The following is a 16,319-nucleotide window of genomic DNA, read 5'->3' as shown; positions in this document are numbered from 1 at the left end:
GCCTGCTAAACCTATCACAGCAATATGACAGTTTCTCTCATAAAATTATAAGGGAATAAATGTGTACTTAACTTGCTGCCGAGCAGCAAGGAAAAAGGAAGTGATGGAGGTTGTTCAGTGTGTTTATGGACAATGACTGTGTTGTTTGGCTATGGTGGTCACGTGGTCAGTTCAGAGACCAATAATATTGGTGTGATATTGCACAGGGGGCGCGCTTGGGCAAGGCAGGCCCGGTGCGCAACACATGGAATAAGGGACACACATGCTGCTCCCAGTCTCGGAGCGGCAGTGTCCTTGCGGGCTTTCCGACTCCCTTTTATTTACTTTCTCACGTGTTCTCTCATGGCCACATCCTTTGGTGTCACATGACTACAACACTTGACTATCACATCACATCCCTCTCTAACTTGGATAACAGAAAGAACATTTTCAAACATCATAATCGTTGCCTCATAATGAATGAATCCACACAGTAGCGTCCCCCGTCTTCTCTCCATTGTGTGGCATGCCCGGTGGGGTTCGTCTGAGTTTCCTCTACACCTGGACTTTCTCCTGGTGGTGTTCTTGGTGGCTCTTTTTGGTCTTCTGTCTGGGGTGTCTGCTCTGTTGTCATGGGGCCTGCTCTCATGGGGGCTTCTCCTTCTTGTGTCTCGTGCTAGGTGGTGCTTGGTATGAGACACATTCGGTGTGACTGTCTCTGATGGGTGATCGTCCAGTGTAGTGATTCGTAGGGGAGTCGATCTTTCTGGGAGGGGCCCGGTTCTTGATTAGTGCTGTGTCCCCTACTTGTAAGTGGTTCGGTGATGCTCTCCTTGTGCGATCTTCTTTTGCATTGTGTTCTCTCTTCCTCTGTTCAGTCCACTCTAGGTCTGTTTGGGAGTGGGGCACCAGGAGTGGTAGAGGGGGAGCCCTGCCTGCATGGGCACCCCGAACATGAGAGCCGTGGGGCTCACTTGCGTGGCCGACTGGGGTGTCTGTCAGTATGACCGGAGAAATCGGTACAGTTCTGGCAGCCATGGTCGTCCTCTGTCTTTGGCGATTCGTATGAATTTATTGATGGATGCCATGAATTTCTCGGTGTCTCCATTGGCTTGGGGCTAGTATGGTGTGATGTGGTGGTCGTGGTCTCCCATATTGTCGAGGAATCGCTGGAACTCTTACTTCTGAACGGTGGGCCATTGTCGCTCTTGAGCGAAGAGGGGATGCCATGGACGGCAAACATTGATCTCCAGTGCCATTCTCACAGAGACTGCATCACTGGACTTTACTGGTTCAACTTCTGGGTATTGTGTGTATTCCTCCACTGCTACCAAGAGGTATGCCTCATTGGCGATTGTGCAAAAGTCCACACTCAGAGCGTCCCATCTGCGTTCATTTCTGGGTGGGCAGGTCATGGGCTTTGGTGGTCCTGGCCAGTGGGTGGCTTGTCATGATGAGCATGTTTCTACAAGGGATATGACCTTTTGCTGTATTTGTGGCATCCATACTCGTGACTTGAGCAATGCCTGTGTCGTCACGATCCCCTGGTTCCCTTCATGCGCGAGTTGGAGCACCCGGTCATGTACGCTGGAGGGCACTACAATGCAGTGTCCTTTGAGGATCAGTCCTTTCCAGGGAGACGGACAGTTCATGTCTGATCCCAAACAGTACTTGCATCAGTTCTTGTGCTTGTGGCGTTCAAATGGGTCGACTGCTGTGAGAAAGGTTTTCCATTTGCCTGTCAGTATGGCTTCTTTGGCAATTTGAAGGCAAGTGTTGTTGTTTGTTTCTGAGACTATCTCACCTAGACTCATCGCTTTGGGCCTGGCGCACGCGATGTTGTGGCATACATGCTCATCTGTTTCTTTTGCTGCCTCGCTTTCCATGACAGTGGAATGGTCTTGGGTGCCATGACAGGAAGTCTGCAAGGTTATCAGCTCTTGCACTGTACTGTATTTCCAGATCAAACTGTTGCAGTTGGAATATCCAGCGCTCTATCCTGGAAAGGGTGTGTGGTGCCGACCCTTTAAATATTGGGACCAGGGGTTTGTGGTCTGTTAGTACTTTCACCGAGTGACCCACAATGTATACATGAAAGTGCCGGCATCCCCATATGATGGCAAGAGGTTCCTACTCTATGTGCACATAATTCCTTTCCATTGGGGTGAGTGCACAGCTAGCAAATGCCATGGGCACTACTGTTCCGTCTTGTGTTAGTACTGCTCCTAGGCCAACCGGACTGGCGTCAACCAGCAGCTCCGTCGTCCCTCTTACGTGACGTGTCAAAGAAGGCCATGGTGGCGTCCCTGGACAGGGAGTCTTTTATTTTCTGAAATGCTGCTTCCTGCATTTCATTCCACTCCCACCTCGACTTTGTCTTAGTGAGTTCTCACAGTGGAGTGGCGATGGTAGCTAGGTCAGGGATGAATCGCCTGAAGTATGTCGCCATTCCTAAGAAGCTGCAGACTTCTGTTGCGTTGGTGGGAGCTCAGGCATTTTTGATGTCGGCGACTTTGCAGGGATCTGGAGCCACTCCTTTTTCATTAAATACATATCCAAAAAAGATTAGGGTTGACTTCCCGAACTCACACCATCCTTATTTCATTTTGGAATACCTCTGTCGCGGAGGAGATTCCAAAGTTGAGCCGGCAGTATCTTCTCAGTGCTAGGTGTGACGAGAAGGTTGTGATGTACCTCAACTCTTTCGCTAAGCGGATCTGGTGGTAACCCGATCTTAGGTCCAGCTTGTTGAACACTGTGGCTCCTGTTAGGTCTACGATTAGCTTATCCAACGTCGGGGTAATGTGCCTTTCCCGCCCAATGGCAAAGTTGGGTAAGCGCATGGCAATGCAGATTCGTATGGCTTATGGTTGCTTGGAGTTCTCTGTTATGACCATGGGGGACACCCATGGGGTGGTGCCTGTGGTCTTTTTGATTATCCTGTGGTCTTCCAGCCGGTTGAGTTCAGCCTCTACTGCTACTCTGATGTAAAACGGAACCTGTCGGTGTCAGACAGCTCTGGGCTCCACTGTGGGGTCGATGTGGAGTTTCATGGTTCTCCACTTCAGGCATCCGATACCTTGGAACAGCTTCTTGTGTTTGTTCAGCATGTGATCGATTTCCCTGGAGTGGATTGCGAAGGTGAACAGGAATAGCTGTAGTTTTTCAGCCATTGTCCAGCTGAGTATCGTCTCAATCTCTGCGTCCACTACATAGATGCATGTTTTGCAGCTCCTTTCACCATAGTTGAGGCTTGTCTTCAAGCCTATAACTTGTAGGGGTTTCTTACACCCATAGGAAAATTGCTGTACAGGTTTTCTCACCGTAGGCTTGGTCTGGGGTGAAGCTTGTCGAATTTGGGCATTACGTTTACGGTGGCATCAGTGTCAATCATCACCTTCACCAGGATGTCTCTGACTGCTACCACGCAGTTGCGGTGCGATTTGGTATTGTGTGGTTGGTTGCTGTTTGCTGGCTTGACTGCCGAGATCATATGTGCCTTTTCCCTTCTCGACCTTTGGTAGTGGTTTGTGAGGCTTGGGGAGGGCTCTCTGCTCAATTGGTCATTGGCATCGCTGCTGCTGTCAGCATTGTCTCCTTTGACTGCTCGAGCTCGCCCTCTGGGCCTGTCACGGGTCCTTGTGGACTGTTTTTGTGGGCATTGGTCTGGCTGCCATAGGCAAAATGGCTGTGCGTTCTTGAACCATGGGTCACTTTTCCATTCTCAGGCCCTTTCTTGCAGTGGTTGTTCTCTCGCTCTCCTGGAGTTGAGGCATACAGACGCTTAGTGGTTTATCTTCCCACATTTGTATCATGTGGTGCCATATGCTGGGCATGATTCCCCCTTGTGTTGTTGGCCACCACACAATAGGCAGTCTTTGGGTCTGTTTGGTGTGGGCACGTGTTGAGATTTGTTTTGTCGCAGTGCGTTGATAGTGGTCATGCTATTGTTCGGGGCTTCGGTGTCGAGCGGCAGGAGATTGGTTTCAGACAGTATCATTCTGCGAAGTTTCTCAGAGGAGAGGCCATGTATGACTTGTTGTCTGACTACAAATTCCTCATCAGGGAAATCACATCCAATGACCATTTCTCAAAGGTAGCCATGGAAATGGTCAATGTTTTCTTGCGGGTGCTGTCGTTTGGCTCATTTTGAAACATTCAAAATCTGGGCTCAGCTGGGGTTTGAACTTCTTTGTCAATACAGCTTTCGCTGTGTCATAGTCATCCTCAGTGCCTCTGTTTCGGAGTGTGTTCAAGAGTCTCAATGCCATTGTCTCGAGGTTGAGCATTAGCAGTGTCCTTTTCTCTTCATCATCTGTGACTTTCCCTGACTTCAAACTCAGTTCGAACTGTTGGACCCACAGTTGGCAGCGGAAACGCAGTTCTGAGACCGAATGGCTCAAAAGGTTTCATAAAGGTGCCCTGTGTGGTATCTAGCCATGAGCTGGAGTCCAGGTTCTGGCGTTCTGTCCTGGCTGGTGACGCGGTAGGGTCAGCCACCATGAGGTTCACGCTAGTGCTGGTTGTATTGGGTGGGCCAAGGGGCTCCTGTAGGGGCCCTGGGCGTGTGCTTCACGTGGCTGTAGGGTTGTTTATGTGTGGGCGCTTGTGCGTGCTTTGTTGAACCCAGTTGTGAGTAGGGGGAGGTGTTGCACCTTCTTATCCCCGTCTCTCACGTTGTGCGTGCTTTCGTGATCTCTGGCGAGCACCGGATGTGAGTGCTGGGTCCTGCGTGGCCACTTGATATGTGGGGGACCCAGCAGGGTACAGCTGGCTCCGGGGCGCTTCTCGTGAGAGGCACAGGTGCCGACAGTGTGGTATGATGGGGGCAGCGCTCACGCTTTAATGTTACTCACGGCCAGCTCCGGTGTGTTCTGCTGCGGTCTCCGACACCCAGAAAGGGTGTTGAACAGGAGCGACTCGGGGGGTTATTCAGCAGGCCTGTGGGTGTCTGGGGTGATTTTTGCAGGCCAGCGCAGCGTCGCGTGACCTGGGCTGAGGTGCGGATTGCAGTGGAGCCATTTCTCCGCCTTGTCAACAATGTGATGTTGCGCGGGGGGCACACTTGGGCTAGGCAGGCCCAGGCGCGCAACACATGGAATAAGGGACACACACTGCTTGCAGTCTCGGAGCAGCAGTGTCCTTGCAGGCTTTCCGGCTCCCTTTTATTTACTTTCACACATGGTCTCTTACGGCTACGTCCTTTGGTATCACTGTTAGCAGGCAGGCTTATATCTCTTTAAGAGATAGACAGGCCCACGTGGTTTAGGGCACGTGGGCCATGACGTGGGTGGTGGGAGGAGGTCTGTGGGGAGTTAGGCAGTACGTTACAGGTTGTTCAATAAAGAGGATGTTAACCTTGATCCCCTTGGTGTGCGCCCTTCATTGTCTGGAGGCCACAACGTTTTAAAAACTGGCGATGAGGCTGTCCCTTGCACGGCAAGGTCCTCCTCTAGTGCACAGGCGTGCGATCCCGCCACGTTGTGTCTCCTGTTGCGGCCGCATTTCAGACCGCGTCCACGGCCTGACAGAGCAGCTTTACAGTATCCTGATGTCCCGATGCCAGGCCCCGCCTTCCTCCTCCTACGTTTGCTGAGTGTGGGCAAGACGGCTATCATCTGCCGAGGAACCTGTTCCTGGGCCCGACTCCTCCTCTGCCTGCTACTGCTACGTGTGGGCCTCCGGGACAGCGCAGCAAAGAGAGTGCATGGTCCCACCACTGCGTGCCAATCCGCCAACGGGCCGGCCTTCAATTATCGGTGTCCACGTGTTCCTGCAGGTGGGTGGCTGCCCCTCCCCCACTGCTCTCGCAGCACAACGGCCGCTATTTTCACACGAGAGCAAGCCCACTGCATGAGCTGGGCCTAGCCAGCACCAAACTGGGCCCCAAATTGCCCAACCAGGCCCCAATCCCGCACACTGAACTGGGCCTATCCAGTGCCAAACTGGGCCCCAAATTGCCCAGCCGGGCCCTAATCCAGCCTAAACTGTCAACAAGGCCAAACCAGCCTACACTGGGCCCCAACTGGGTTAACTCACCTCCTCCTACTGGGCCCCATTTTCCTTGTCTCCTCTGCGGGCAGGCCTAATTGAACTAGCACCCGCCTGCAACTGCCAGTGAGTGGGGTGGCCCACCGGTGCCTGCACAGAAGCGCCTTGCACGTGGCATGGCCAGGACCACCTTCATAGCGGCGCAAACAAGTCCACCACCACCACAATGAGTCCACCCCCTGCTTAAGCAGGACAGCCCCAGGCGGTGCAAGTCCCTCCAGTGAGGTCCACTGCTACTGCGTGGCGTTGTCATGGCCACAGGTCCCAGAACACAAAAACCACACCATCTAGTGATGGGGGAAATGGGTCACTTGACTCACTTATGTCCCATTGGGACCCATAAACAAAGGGGTCCTGGCTGGACTCAGTCCTGGCACCTTTGGCACTAGGCTCATATAGAGATGTGAGCAGGAACACTTTATTTCAGTGCAGGGGTGCTTTTACTTTATTTCAGTGCAGGAGTGCTTTTATTTTACAAGAACTTTCCAGGAGCTGAAAGCCTTTATTCCAGAGAACATCCTCATGTGCTGACTCATCGGGTGTGGCTCCCTAGGCCTGTCTTCATGTGCTGACTCATCGGGTGTGGCAGGGTGTGGCAGGCAGGCTGAACCTGGTGGGCATGGCTTCAGAAGCTCAGCTATATAAGCTGCTCCATCCTTAAGGCCGGTGCTTCGCGTTACTGTGCACTCGCGTGCAATGTGATGCTCACTGCCACTTGGACCAGTTTACTTACCTTTGAAACCAGGCGTTCTCCTGCATACTCACCTCAAGGAACCGGTGCTTCATCGCTTCATATGCAGACTCTTCTCCTGACATCCAGTGATCTTGATCCCGACGCTGCAGCACCGCGCTCCGCATCCACGAACTCGGACCCTGTGAAGAAGAAGAAAGACAAGGTTAGAACATCCGTTCTAGGGCCACGCTGCATTTGAACCCCGCTCGCCCCCTAGTTAACAACTTACCATCTACTGTACCACTGCAGCTTCGTTCCTCATTCCCTCCGGCTGCCGCCTCGAGATCCGCAGCTTCTGCCGGGCCGGCAACATCACCTGCAAGGGAAGAAAGAAAAAGAGCAAACATCAAAAGCGGAACGGACAGCAATACAAGACAACAAACTTTACAATACAACAAAAACAGATGAAGAAAGACAAAGGCAAACAGGAACGCTTAGTCGCAGCAGGACTGGACTACGAAGTGCAAGGGACCAGTGAAGGAACTCGGTCCAGATCATACAAGCGCCCCTGCCAGAAGCAGCAGGATGGAGTTCTCGCCAAAACTAATCAACAGGAGCAGTTCCAAGCAGCATCACTGTTGTGGGGTGCGGGGGACCTCCGAGGCCCCCGCTGGCAGGCACACGTGCACAAACACACTCACACGAAAGAACCACACGGGATGCGTGTGGTCTGCAACTGGCTACTGGGCCGTCTTTATTAGAACTGCGCATGCGCGAGCCTTGTTATGGGCCGCGCATGCGTATACTGCGTAGCTCACTACGCAACAATTACCTATTACCACCAGTCACCACATAAGCGCAGAGGGCGAAGTCGGACCCGAGCGACCTCACCCCCGGGAGGGCTGCAACTGTGCCCCAACGCCTCCGCAGAAACCAGGTGAGCGTAACAGGCATATGCCACTGCCCTTCTCGATGACACCACAAGTTGATAAAGGCCTGCGGTGGGTAGAAGGGTTGGACGACTTTAACAACTTCATTGCAGCAGCGGGAGAGGAAAACTCCCCGAAACAAAGCAACATGTTCCTCAACATAGCTGGCAACGAAATAAAGACGCTAATCAAGACCATCCTGGCAGCCGAACATCCTGATTTCGCAACGCTGCTCACGGCCCTCAACAAGAGACTGGTCATCGAGCCCAACAGGGACTATGAAAGGTACATGTTCAATTAGTTTATCCAGAGGGCTGATGAGACTGTAGATGAATTCTTCACGCGTCTGCGAGTCAAAGGAGCTCACTGCCAGTTCCACGCCTTTTCGTTGGATGAAGCCATTCGCCTGCGGGTGATTGAGGGGCGCGTATCACAGACGGTCAAGAAACAACTGTTCAAGAAATCGCTCACCATTGATGAGGTCAGTGAAATGGCCAAGACTTTCGAGAGAGATGATATACAGGCCACTAAGATGTCGGGAACCACCACGCCCAAGCACGATAGAGGTGAGCTGATTGCGGCGATCCAATCAAGCAACACAAGAGCAGGGGACAAGAGCATGTGACCTGGATACCCGACGACTCCAAGGAGGCAGCGGCAGTGCTACCCGTGCGGGATGTCTTTTCCCCACCCAGGGGCAGCCCCACACTCACCCAGAGGTGCGGAAATTGTGGCAGAGAAGGCCACTTCCAGTCTGTCTGCAGGGAAGGCAGACCCTTCCCCACACTGCACATGTCGCTGTCACCGCAATACAAGTCATACAACCGGACCCCGCAGAACCAGACGCACCAAATGCGCCCATATCAGCAAGCCCCGAGAAAGTATGTGAGGGTTGTAGAAGACCTCTACTCTGAAGAAGACACCCAAGAACTCGAGACCCAGGACCAGAATCCACGAACAAAGAAGCCAGAGAAGCACCCAGGATACCAGTGAAGATCTGTGGCAAACATTTCTGCTTTTTGGTCAACTCAAGGGCCACTGTCAATATCATGGGCGAGAAAGAATTTCACCAGATCGCCAAAAGACCGACGCTAGCCCGGACAGTTTCCAAGATCTTTCAGTGGGGAGCTGATGTCCCTCTGCACTCCATCGGATCCTTTGGGCGCCAGCTCACCCACGGCGACCGGTCCACGACAACAGTCATCCATGTCATCCAAAGCCCAACCAAGGGAAGGTGCCTTTTGAGCTATCAGACAGCCTCCTGCCTGGGCCTTATTGACATCCACGTACGGGGAGGGGACACCATTCAATCAAAAGCCCCAGCAAATGAGCAAAAAGACCAAGTCTGCAGCCTCTGGAACAATCCATCACCCAAGAACACCATCACGAGAGACACCATTGTGAACGCATTGCCGCTCCTGTGCAAAGGACTAGGCAAGATGAAAGGTCCCCCTGTCAAATTGCACATATATTTAGCAGTTAGGCCAGTTCCCCAACACCCAAGGAGGTTCCATCTGCAGGCTGCGGTGTCAAAGGAACTTAATCAACTCCTGGAGGACGGAATTATCGACCATGGCACAGGTCCAACCCCATGGGTCTCGCCACTAGTGATTGTGCCAAAGGAAGAGGGTCGTCTGAGACTCTGCGTGGACATGAGGATGGCCAACACCGCCATTCAGAAAGAGTGACACCCTGGACCTCGGATAGAGGACATGATTGTCCAACTCAACAAAGCTCTCCTCTTCTCCAAACTTGACCTCAACCAGGGATACCATCAGATGGAGATTCATCTGGCGTCAAGAGGCATTACCACCTTTGCTGCCCATGACAGCCTCTTCCGCTACAAGCGCCAAAACTTGGGCATCTCGTCGGCGGCTGAGATTTTCCATGAGGCCATCAGGCAGGCCATCAGACCGGTCCGAGGAGCATTAAACTACAGTGACGACATCCTGGTGTTTGGAAAGTCTTGTGAGGAACATGACACGGCCCTGCGTACAAACTGTGCTGCGGTTCAAGATGCGGGGCTGACCCTTAATGTTGACAAATGCTGTTTCAGCAAAACCAAATTGAAATTCTTTGGACACATTTTCTCGGCTGATGGCATGACACCAGACCCAGACAAAGTCTCCACCATATTCAACCTTCAAGAGCCAGGTCAGGCAGCTGATGTGAGATTGTTTCTGGGGATGGCAGGCTTCTGCGCCAGATATATCCCGCACTACGCCACCATCATGGAGCCGCTAAGGTGTCTGCTGCAGAAGGACGTTCCATTTAAGTCGTCTGCTGACTGCCAGGCAGCGTTTGACTCCATCAAACAGGCTTTGGCTGAAGCCAGGAGGCTGACCTACTTCGATCCGGAGTGGCACACGGAAATCATTGTGGATGCTAGTCCAGTAGGGCTGGGCGCCATGCTGGCACAGACAAATAGGATTGATGCCCTCCCGAGACACCTCGTAGCATACGCCAGCAGGGCATTGGCCCCATCTGAGTCTGCCTACTCGCAGGCCGAGAAGGAGAGTCTCGCAGCTGTGTGGGGGTGTGAACATTTCCACAATTTTGTGCTTGGGAAGAGGTTCACCCTGATCACAGACCACCAGGCCCTGCTATCGCTCTTTGGGGATCCAAGGACAAAGATGCCCCCCAGGATTGAGCGGTGGGGCATTAGGCTCCAGCAATATGACTTCAAAAGCATCCACTGTCCTGGGGGTGAGAACAACCCAGCTGATTACCTATCAAGACACCCCACAGGCAAGCTTGTGCCTAGACCTGGTGATGCCGAATACATCAGCTATGTGACAGCAAATGCACTTTCCCCTGTTGTCTCGCTCGAAACGGTCGCTGCTGCCTCAGCGGCGGACCCCTCCATGGCCTTGGCGATTAGCTTCATGGAGAACAACAGATGGAAAGACTATCACCGGGCCGTATTGACTCACCCGGGTGCTTGCAGAGACGAGCTGGAGAGACTTTAGCCAAGGTAAATGCCGAGCTGGCTGCCAAGGACAAGACAATTCTTCTGAGGGGGTGCAGGCTCGTCATTCCAGCGACCCTCTGGGCAGAGGTCATCAAGACAGCACATGAAGGCCAAAGGGGCACGGACAACATCAAAAGACAGCTAAGGTGCCACGTGTGGTTCCCTTTCTTGGATGCGATGATAGACCGGTGGGTGAGAAATTGTGTGGCATGTCAGTGTACGGCCAGGGCTGAGGCGCTGATACCACTTCAACCTACAGGGATCCCAGTACACTCCTGGGAGAAAGTCGCTGTGGACTTCTATGGCCCCCTTGAATTGGGAGAGTATTTCTTACTCTTCATTGATGAACATTCGAGATTCCCGATTGAAAAGAAGACAACGTCCACCGCATTCGCACAAGTGGCAGCCTTCTTCGATGAAGTCACAAATGAATGGGGAATACCAGAGACCATCAAGTCAGACAATGCTCCACTGTTCAGCGGCCATGAGTTTGCGGCCTTTGCAAAACACATGGGGTTTACTCATCAAGAAATGACAGCTTGTTAGCCGCAAGCCAATGGGATGGCAGAGAGGTTCATGGCCTTGATCAAGAAAACCATAAAGAGGGCCTGCATTGAAGGCGCTGACCCACATCAAGCGATTTGTCGACCGCTACAAGACTACCGCAACACACCCCACGAGGCCACAAATAAGACCCCTGCGGAGCTGATGATGAAGTATCAAGTTCGCACTCGCATTGTAAGGCACCCTATGGGCCAACCGGAAGGAGATCAGGGAGTCATAAGGAGATACACTGAACGGAAAGAAAGGGCTTGTGGAGAGACTGATGAAAGAAGAGGAGCCCGACCAAAAGAATTCCATGTTGGGGATGAAGTGCTGATTCAGCAAGCCGTCGTCAGAAAAAACGACTCTCGGTTTGCCCCAAAGCCTCTTCAGGTCACCGCTGTCAAAGGAACGATGGTGACCACTGTGAACTCTGAAAAGGAGATGACGCAAAACAGTTAATTATTCAAGCATGTCATAAAGGAAGAGGATGAAAGACCTCCACCTCCTGATCCGGACCCCAAGCCTCGAGAGGCAAGAGATGAGCTGTGGATCCCTCTGGGGTCCCTGTCATGACACCTGGCAGAAGCGGCTGATAGTCCTGAGGCGGGTCCAAGTGCAGGGTCCAGTGGTTGCCCGCAAAGGACCATCAGGAAGCCCCTGCGACTTGTTGAAGAATGCTGAGCTGATGCAAGGACATTTGTCCGGGGGTGTTGTTAGTAGGCTTACGTCTCTTTAAGAGACAAACAGGCCCACATGGTTTAGGGCACATGGGCCATGACGTGGGTGGTGGGAGGAGGTCTGTGGGGAGTTAGGCAGTATGTTACAGGTTGTTCAATAAGGAGGACGTTATCCCCTTGGTGTGCGTCCTTCATTGCCCAGAGGCCACAAGGCCTCAACTGTCACGTGACTAGAACACGGAACTATCACTTCTGGGACTACCAAAGACTCTTAACTGGAAGTTGTAGTTTGATCTTTGTTAATGTTCATATTATTGGTTATTCATTGCTGCTTGAGTAGTAAAATAGAAACAGTCGCATAATCGGAGCCTCATAGAATCCTTTGCTTCTGTGTCTTTAATAGAATCTTGACTTTCTATAACGTTAGTATGGAAAATCAGTATTATACACACTTTTTTTTACCCTCAGGTGGGGCAATGACAGAATTTGTAAAACTAAGGAGTGGTGTTAGGCACCCCCGCCTACAGCAGAAATTTCAGATGTTTCGATTTCATCTGTGAAGGTCTTGACATCATTTTTATCTTTTTTTGTCAGAACCAACTCAGCTTTTCCTCTTTCAAGTTAAAAAATGTACGCCCTACAAATTTGTATGCCTCACCGAACAGTTTTTTTTATTGTAATAATGCAGCTTATTTATTTAAAACAAGGAAAATAACTGCTAGCATGTTTTTTTCTCCCCCCTTAGTATTGTACTACAGTTTTTCCATCTATAAAAAGGGGCTGTCAAGGGCAGGGAATTCTATGTGGGCGTGGCATCAAGTCCGGTTTTTTGCTTAGAACTAATGTTGGCTACCCTAAACTGGCCTGGTTAAGGTCTTTCTAGCCATACCTTAAAAGCGGTGCTTACATAAAAAGAGCCCACGATAGATGTTGTCTGTGTGACAACGAGAGCTGAATAAATACATATCAACAAAAGCACTGTGTTAGCGAGAAACTGACCCTGAAAACCCAACAAAAATATACTTTCATCATTACATCAAACCATTGTCCTGGCAAGTTTTTCTATGTTGTCGTCCGTTTTTTATGTCTTTTGAAATGAAGCGTCACGTCTCGCGCACGCGTGATCTGCAATCCGGTGCCTTTTACTCGCTGGAACAACGCGCGCTCAGTGGTAGGAAGAGCGCTAGAGCGAATCAAACACTGTGGCGTCTGCTGTTGCCTGGCAACTGCTTCGAACTGTCAGGGGCGCGCTGAGCCCCTCCTCCAGCCCCGACTAGCACCCGCGAGACTGTCTGACCCGGCGCGCTGCGCCAATAGCTGTGGGGTTTATTGAAAGTTGTGTGCTGCGGCTGAGTAGAAACCAGGGTTCTGCAAGCTGGGGCGGAAAAACCATGTCCGGCAAGAGGAACATCGGGGACCCAGAGGTAAAACCCGTAGTTCAGAGTAATGGGGGATTAGTGGGACGTGTCGGCCGGGGGGCGGGGGTGGTGGGATTAATAGGTGAGGTAACAGTGGATTGGATTATGAACGTGCCTGCAAGGGAGGAGGGGTGATGTGGTTGATGAATGGTCTATCCAGGTATGTTGAGAACCCCAATGGGTTGATGTGCGATGACCTAGGATTATTTGGCTTGAGAGATGTGTTATGTATGACCCCTGCAGGTCCTTGCTGGTCTGGGCCCCCAGACCATCCTGGTGTCCTGGGTCCAGCCCAGGTACCCACCATCCTGGATGCTCCAGCACCCAGACTGTGCCCCACAGCCTCTCAGGGCCCTGCTCTGCAACACCTCTGTAAGACCGGGTGACCCCTGCAAACCAGCATGGTGCTGGGCCCCCCAGCACCAATGAGGCAGGCTGTGTGACCACCGCCGACCCCACAACAGGGTGGGGGACCAAGTGGATGCTGGACAGGCATTGATGTGTCCTGTTGGATATATGGGTAGTGGGTTTCTTGTGGGTTGGCAGTGAGCCCTCATGGGGCGATAGATCCACATGGCAGGAGGTTTGGGGGGACACCCTGCGGCTTAATGACTGATGTGGCCAGGTTGTGCTGTCGCTTGAGGAGTGTTGGACCCCAGTGACTTTGGAACCCAGTTATGAGAGGCGATGGCCCATGGTGGATTAAAGGGTAGTGGACTTCTATTGTAATTGGTAATGAACCCCTTGTGGGACGATGGATCCAGTGGTTTCTGGGGTGGTCGACCCCATGCAACTTAAAGAGTTATGGACCAATTGTGACTTCACAGGTGGATGACCTGTGGCCGTGAGGGTTGGTAGTTCTCTTGTGAATTAATGGTTCTTCTTGTGGCTTGATATTTAGGGCCTCATCACAGCCATGGCGATATCCTGGCAGTAATTGTGCTGGTGTGCTGCCAACGCAAATAGCGTTACCACAACTTAGTACGGCACTATTAGCACCAAATCTCGAGTTGTGGTCAGGCTGTAATTCCCCATTTTGTTAAGAGTCCTAAGGACTCTATGGGGCTTTTCGGTGCTAATAGCACTGAAAACGGGCAGAAAGCTGGTTTTACTTTCAGCTCAAAGTTGGAGGTAAATCTCCAGCTTTCTGCCCAAACTCGGGATTGGGTGGAGCGGTAATAGCGTTACCGCCGCATTTCTGCCACTCCACCCCAACCCATGATGAGGCCTTGGTGCTGGATGATGTTGCTCTTGTCGGCAAGTCTTTCTTCAGTTTGCACTGGCATTTCATTTGCCCTGGAGAAAGTTGCTCTTGTCATCTGGTCGGCAAGTTGTGCTGCTGTTGTGTTTCAGAAGCTCTTGATATTGATTTTCGCTTTGCATCAGATGGAGCTTTGGCAAGTGATGTTCGTTTTGTGTGCGGCATGTTTCATTAACTCAATGGCTTTAGCACATTTGAGAAAATGTCCAAGAAAGATTGATTGATTGTGCTCTTTTCTTGTGAATGAACTTAAGTAAACTGTTACCTTGCCATTTCCCACATTTGAAATGGCGTGATAAAAAAAATTACATTGTATTTTTATTTGCTTTAATAAACACTTTCAAACTGTATACAGTAGTTATACATTTCAAAGGAATAACCAACACATCGAACATTTAGCTTCAGACACTTTTCCAAATTTTGCCTCCTTCTAGTACTTACTGTAGTGAATCGGGGTGAGCATCAGTAAATGAGGGTGTCTACAGAGCGAATGTTTTGCCTCCAAACATACACTATAATCTTGCCCCAGACAAATAAGAAATCCGTGCAAAACTTGGTAGCAGTGGGTTCAACGGTGTGGATTTGTATAGCTGGACAAACATACATACATTCAGCTTTATATATAAAGATTTGTTAGGCGCTTATACAATTGAATAGCATTTCAAAGCACCACAAGGCTAAATGGGAAGGGAACAAGGGAATAATAACAACAGTATACAGTCATGTTCCTACTAGGTCTTGTGGTATTCGGTTGTGGAAGTGCAGTGGGGGGCCCAGGAAAGAAGTACAAGGGCAGCCAAGGGAGAGCCTTGGCTTAGTGCTAGTGCAGGCGAATCCCAAGGCTGGGATGATTAGCCGCCAGGCAGAGGCCTGCAAGGGCAGTGCAGTGGGGAGGGGTGCTGGTATAGACTGGAAAGAGGGTCTAGGATCCTCTGTGATTTGTGAGGTTCATGCCACCAGTTGCAGCATCAGTGGGGTGCTTAGCAGTGATGGGAAAGGGGTAGAGAGCAGCAGAGTTTTTAGCAATTTCCGGAACTTGAGGGGCAGAGAGGCTGTTCAAAGGGAGGAACCAGCCCAGGAGAGAGACCTGCCCACCACTCTCTATTTGGAGAAGCGTTTGACAGTCAAAGAGTTAGAGTTGGGAGGAGCAGGGAAGTATTTAGGGAGGGAATGTTGGAGATAGCGTGGCCCCAGGCGCCAGATCCTTGCAGCCGCTGGGAGCCAATGGAGAGATTTTAGGGCTGTAGAGTTACGGTGCTTGGCTTTGAGGCCAAGGATAAGTCTCAGGAGGAAAGAAGGAGATTGAGACAGAGGCTGTTGCACTAGTCCAGCCTGGCGAGGACAAGAGTTCTGGAGACATTGAGCTCCTGGGGGAAGGCGAGGAAAGGAAGAATGCCTCTGAGGAGGTGGAGCTGTAAGTGGGACTTCTTAGTACGATCTGTGATGTGAGGGATGAAGGAGGGAGCAGAGTCTAAGTTGACCCCAGGGTTTTTGGCCTCGCAGGATGGTGGGGGGAAAGAGGTCCCAAAGAGGGTGGCCAGAGGGTTGGAGAAAAGGATGGCAGAGGTGTCCCGATCAGGACGATCTCTGTCTTACTAGAATTAAGGCAAACATCATTAGCTGCACACCATGCCTGACTGGCAGACAGTCTGGAATTTTAGGGCAGTTTGAAGGAAAGTTGTTTGTCATCAGCATAACACTGGACATGAGGAGAGAAGGAGGAAATCAGGAGAGAGAGAGAGAGAGAGAGAGAGAGAAAGAGAAAGAGGAGGAAGAAGACGAAGAAGAAGAACTGGAAGGTGGAGGATTCAAGG

At 51.4% G+C, this 16,319-nt stretch overlaps 1 protein-coding gene across 1 annotated transcript in view; it reads left to right on the top strand.

Moving 5' to 3' along the window:
• The first annotated feature begins 12,903 nt into the window (after positions 1–12,903).
• The window catches only part of CEP41 (centrosomal protein 41), a 562,782-nt gene continuing 559,366 nt past the window's right edge, over positions 12,904–16,319 (top strand). The window contains exon 1 of the mRNA XM_069629612.1: positions 12,904–13,250. Coding sequence (XP_069485713.1) covers positions 13,218–13,250 — 33 coding nt within the window. The 5' untranslated portion in view covers positions 12,904–13,217. The remainder of the gene's footprint in view (positions 13,251–16,319) is intronic.

Source organism: Ambystoma mexicanum, chromosome 12 (assembly GCF_040938575.1).
Source record: "Ambystoma mexicanum isolate Mex_15411 chromosome 12, UKY_AmexF1_1, whole genome shotgun sequence".
Classification (NCBI taxonomy): Eukaryota; Metazoa; Chordata; class Amphibia; order Caudata; family Ambystomatidae; genus Ambystoma; species Ambystoma mexicanum.
This window is presented reverse-complemented; position numbering and strand designations above follow the sequence as displayed.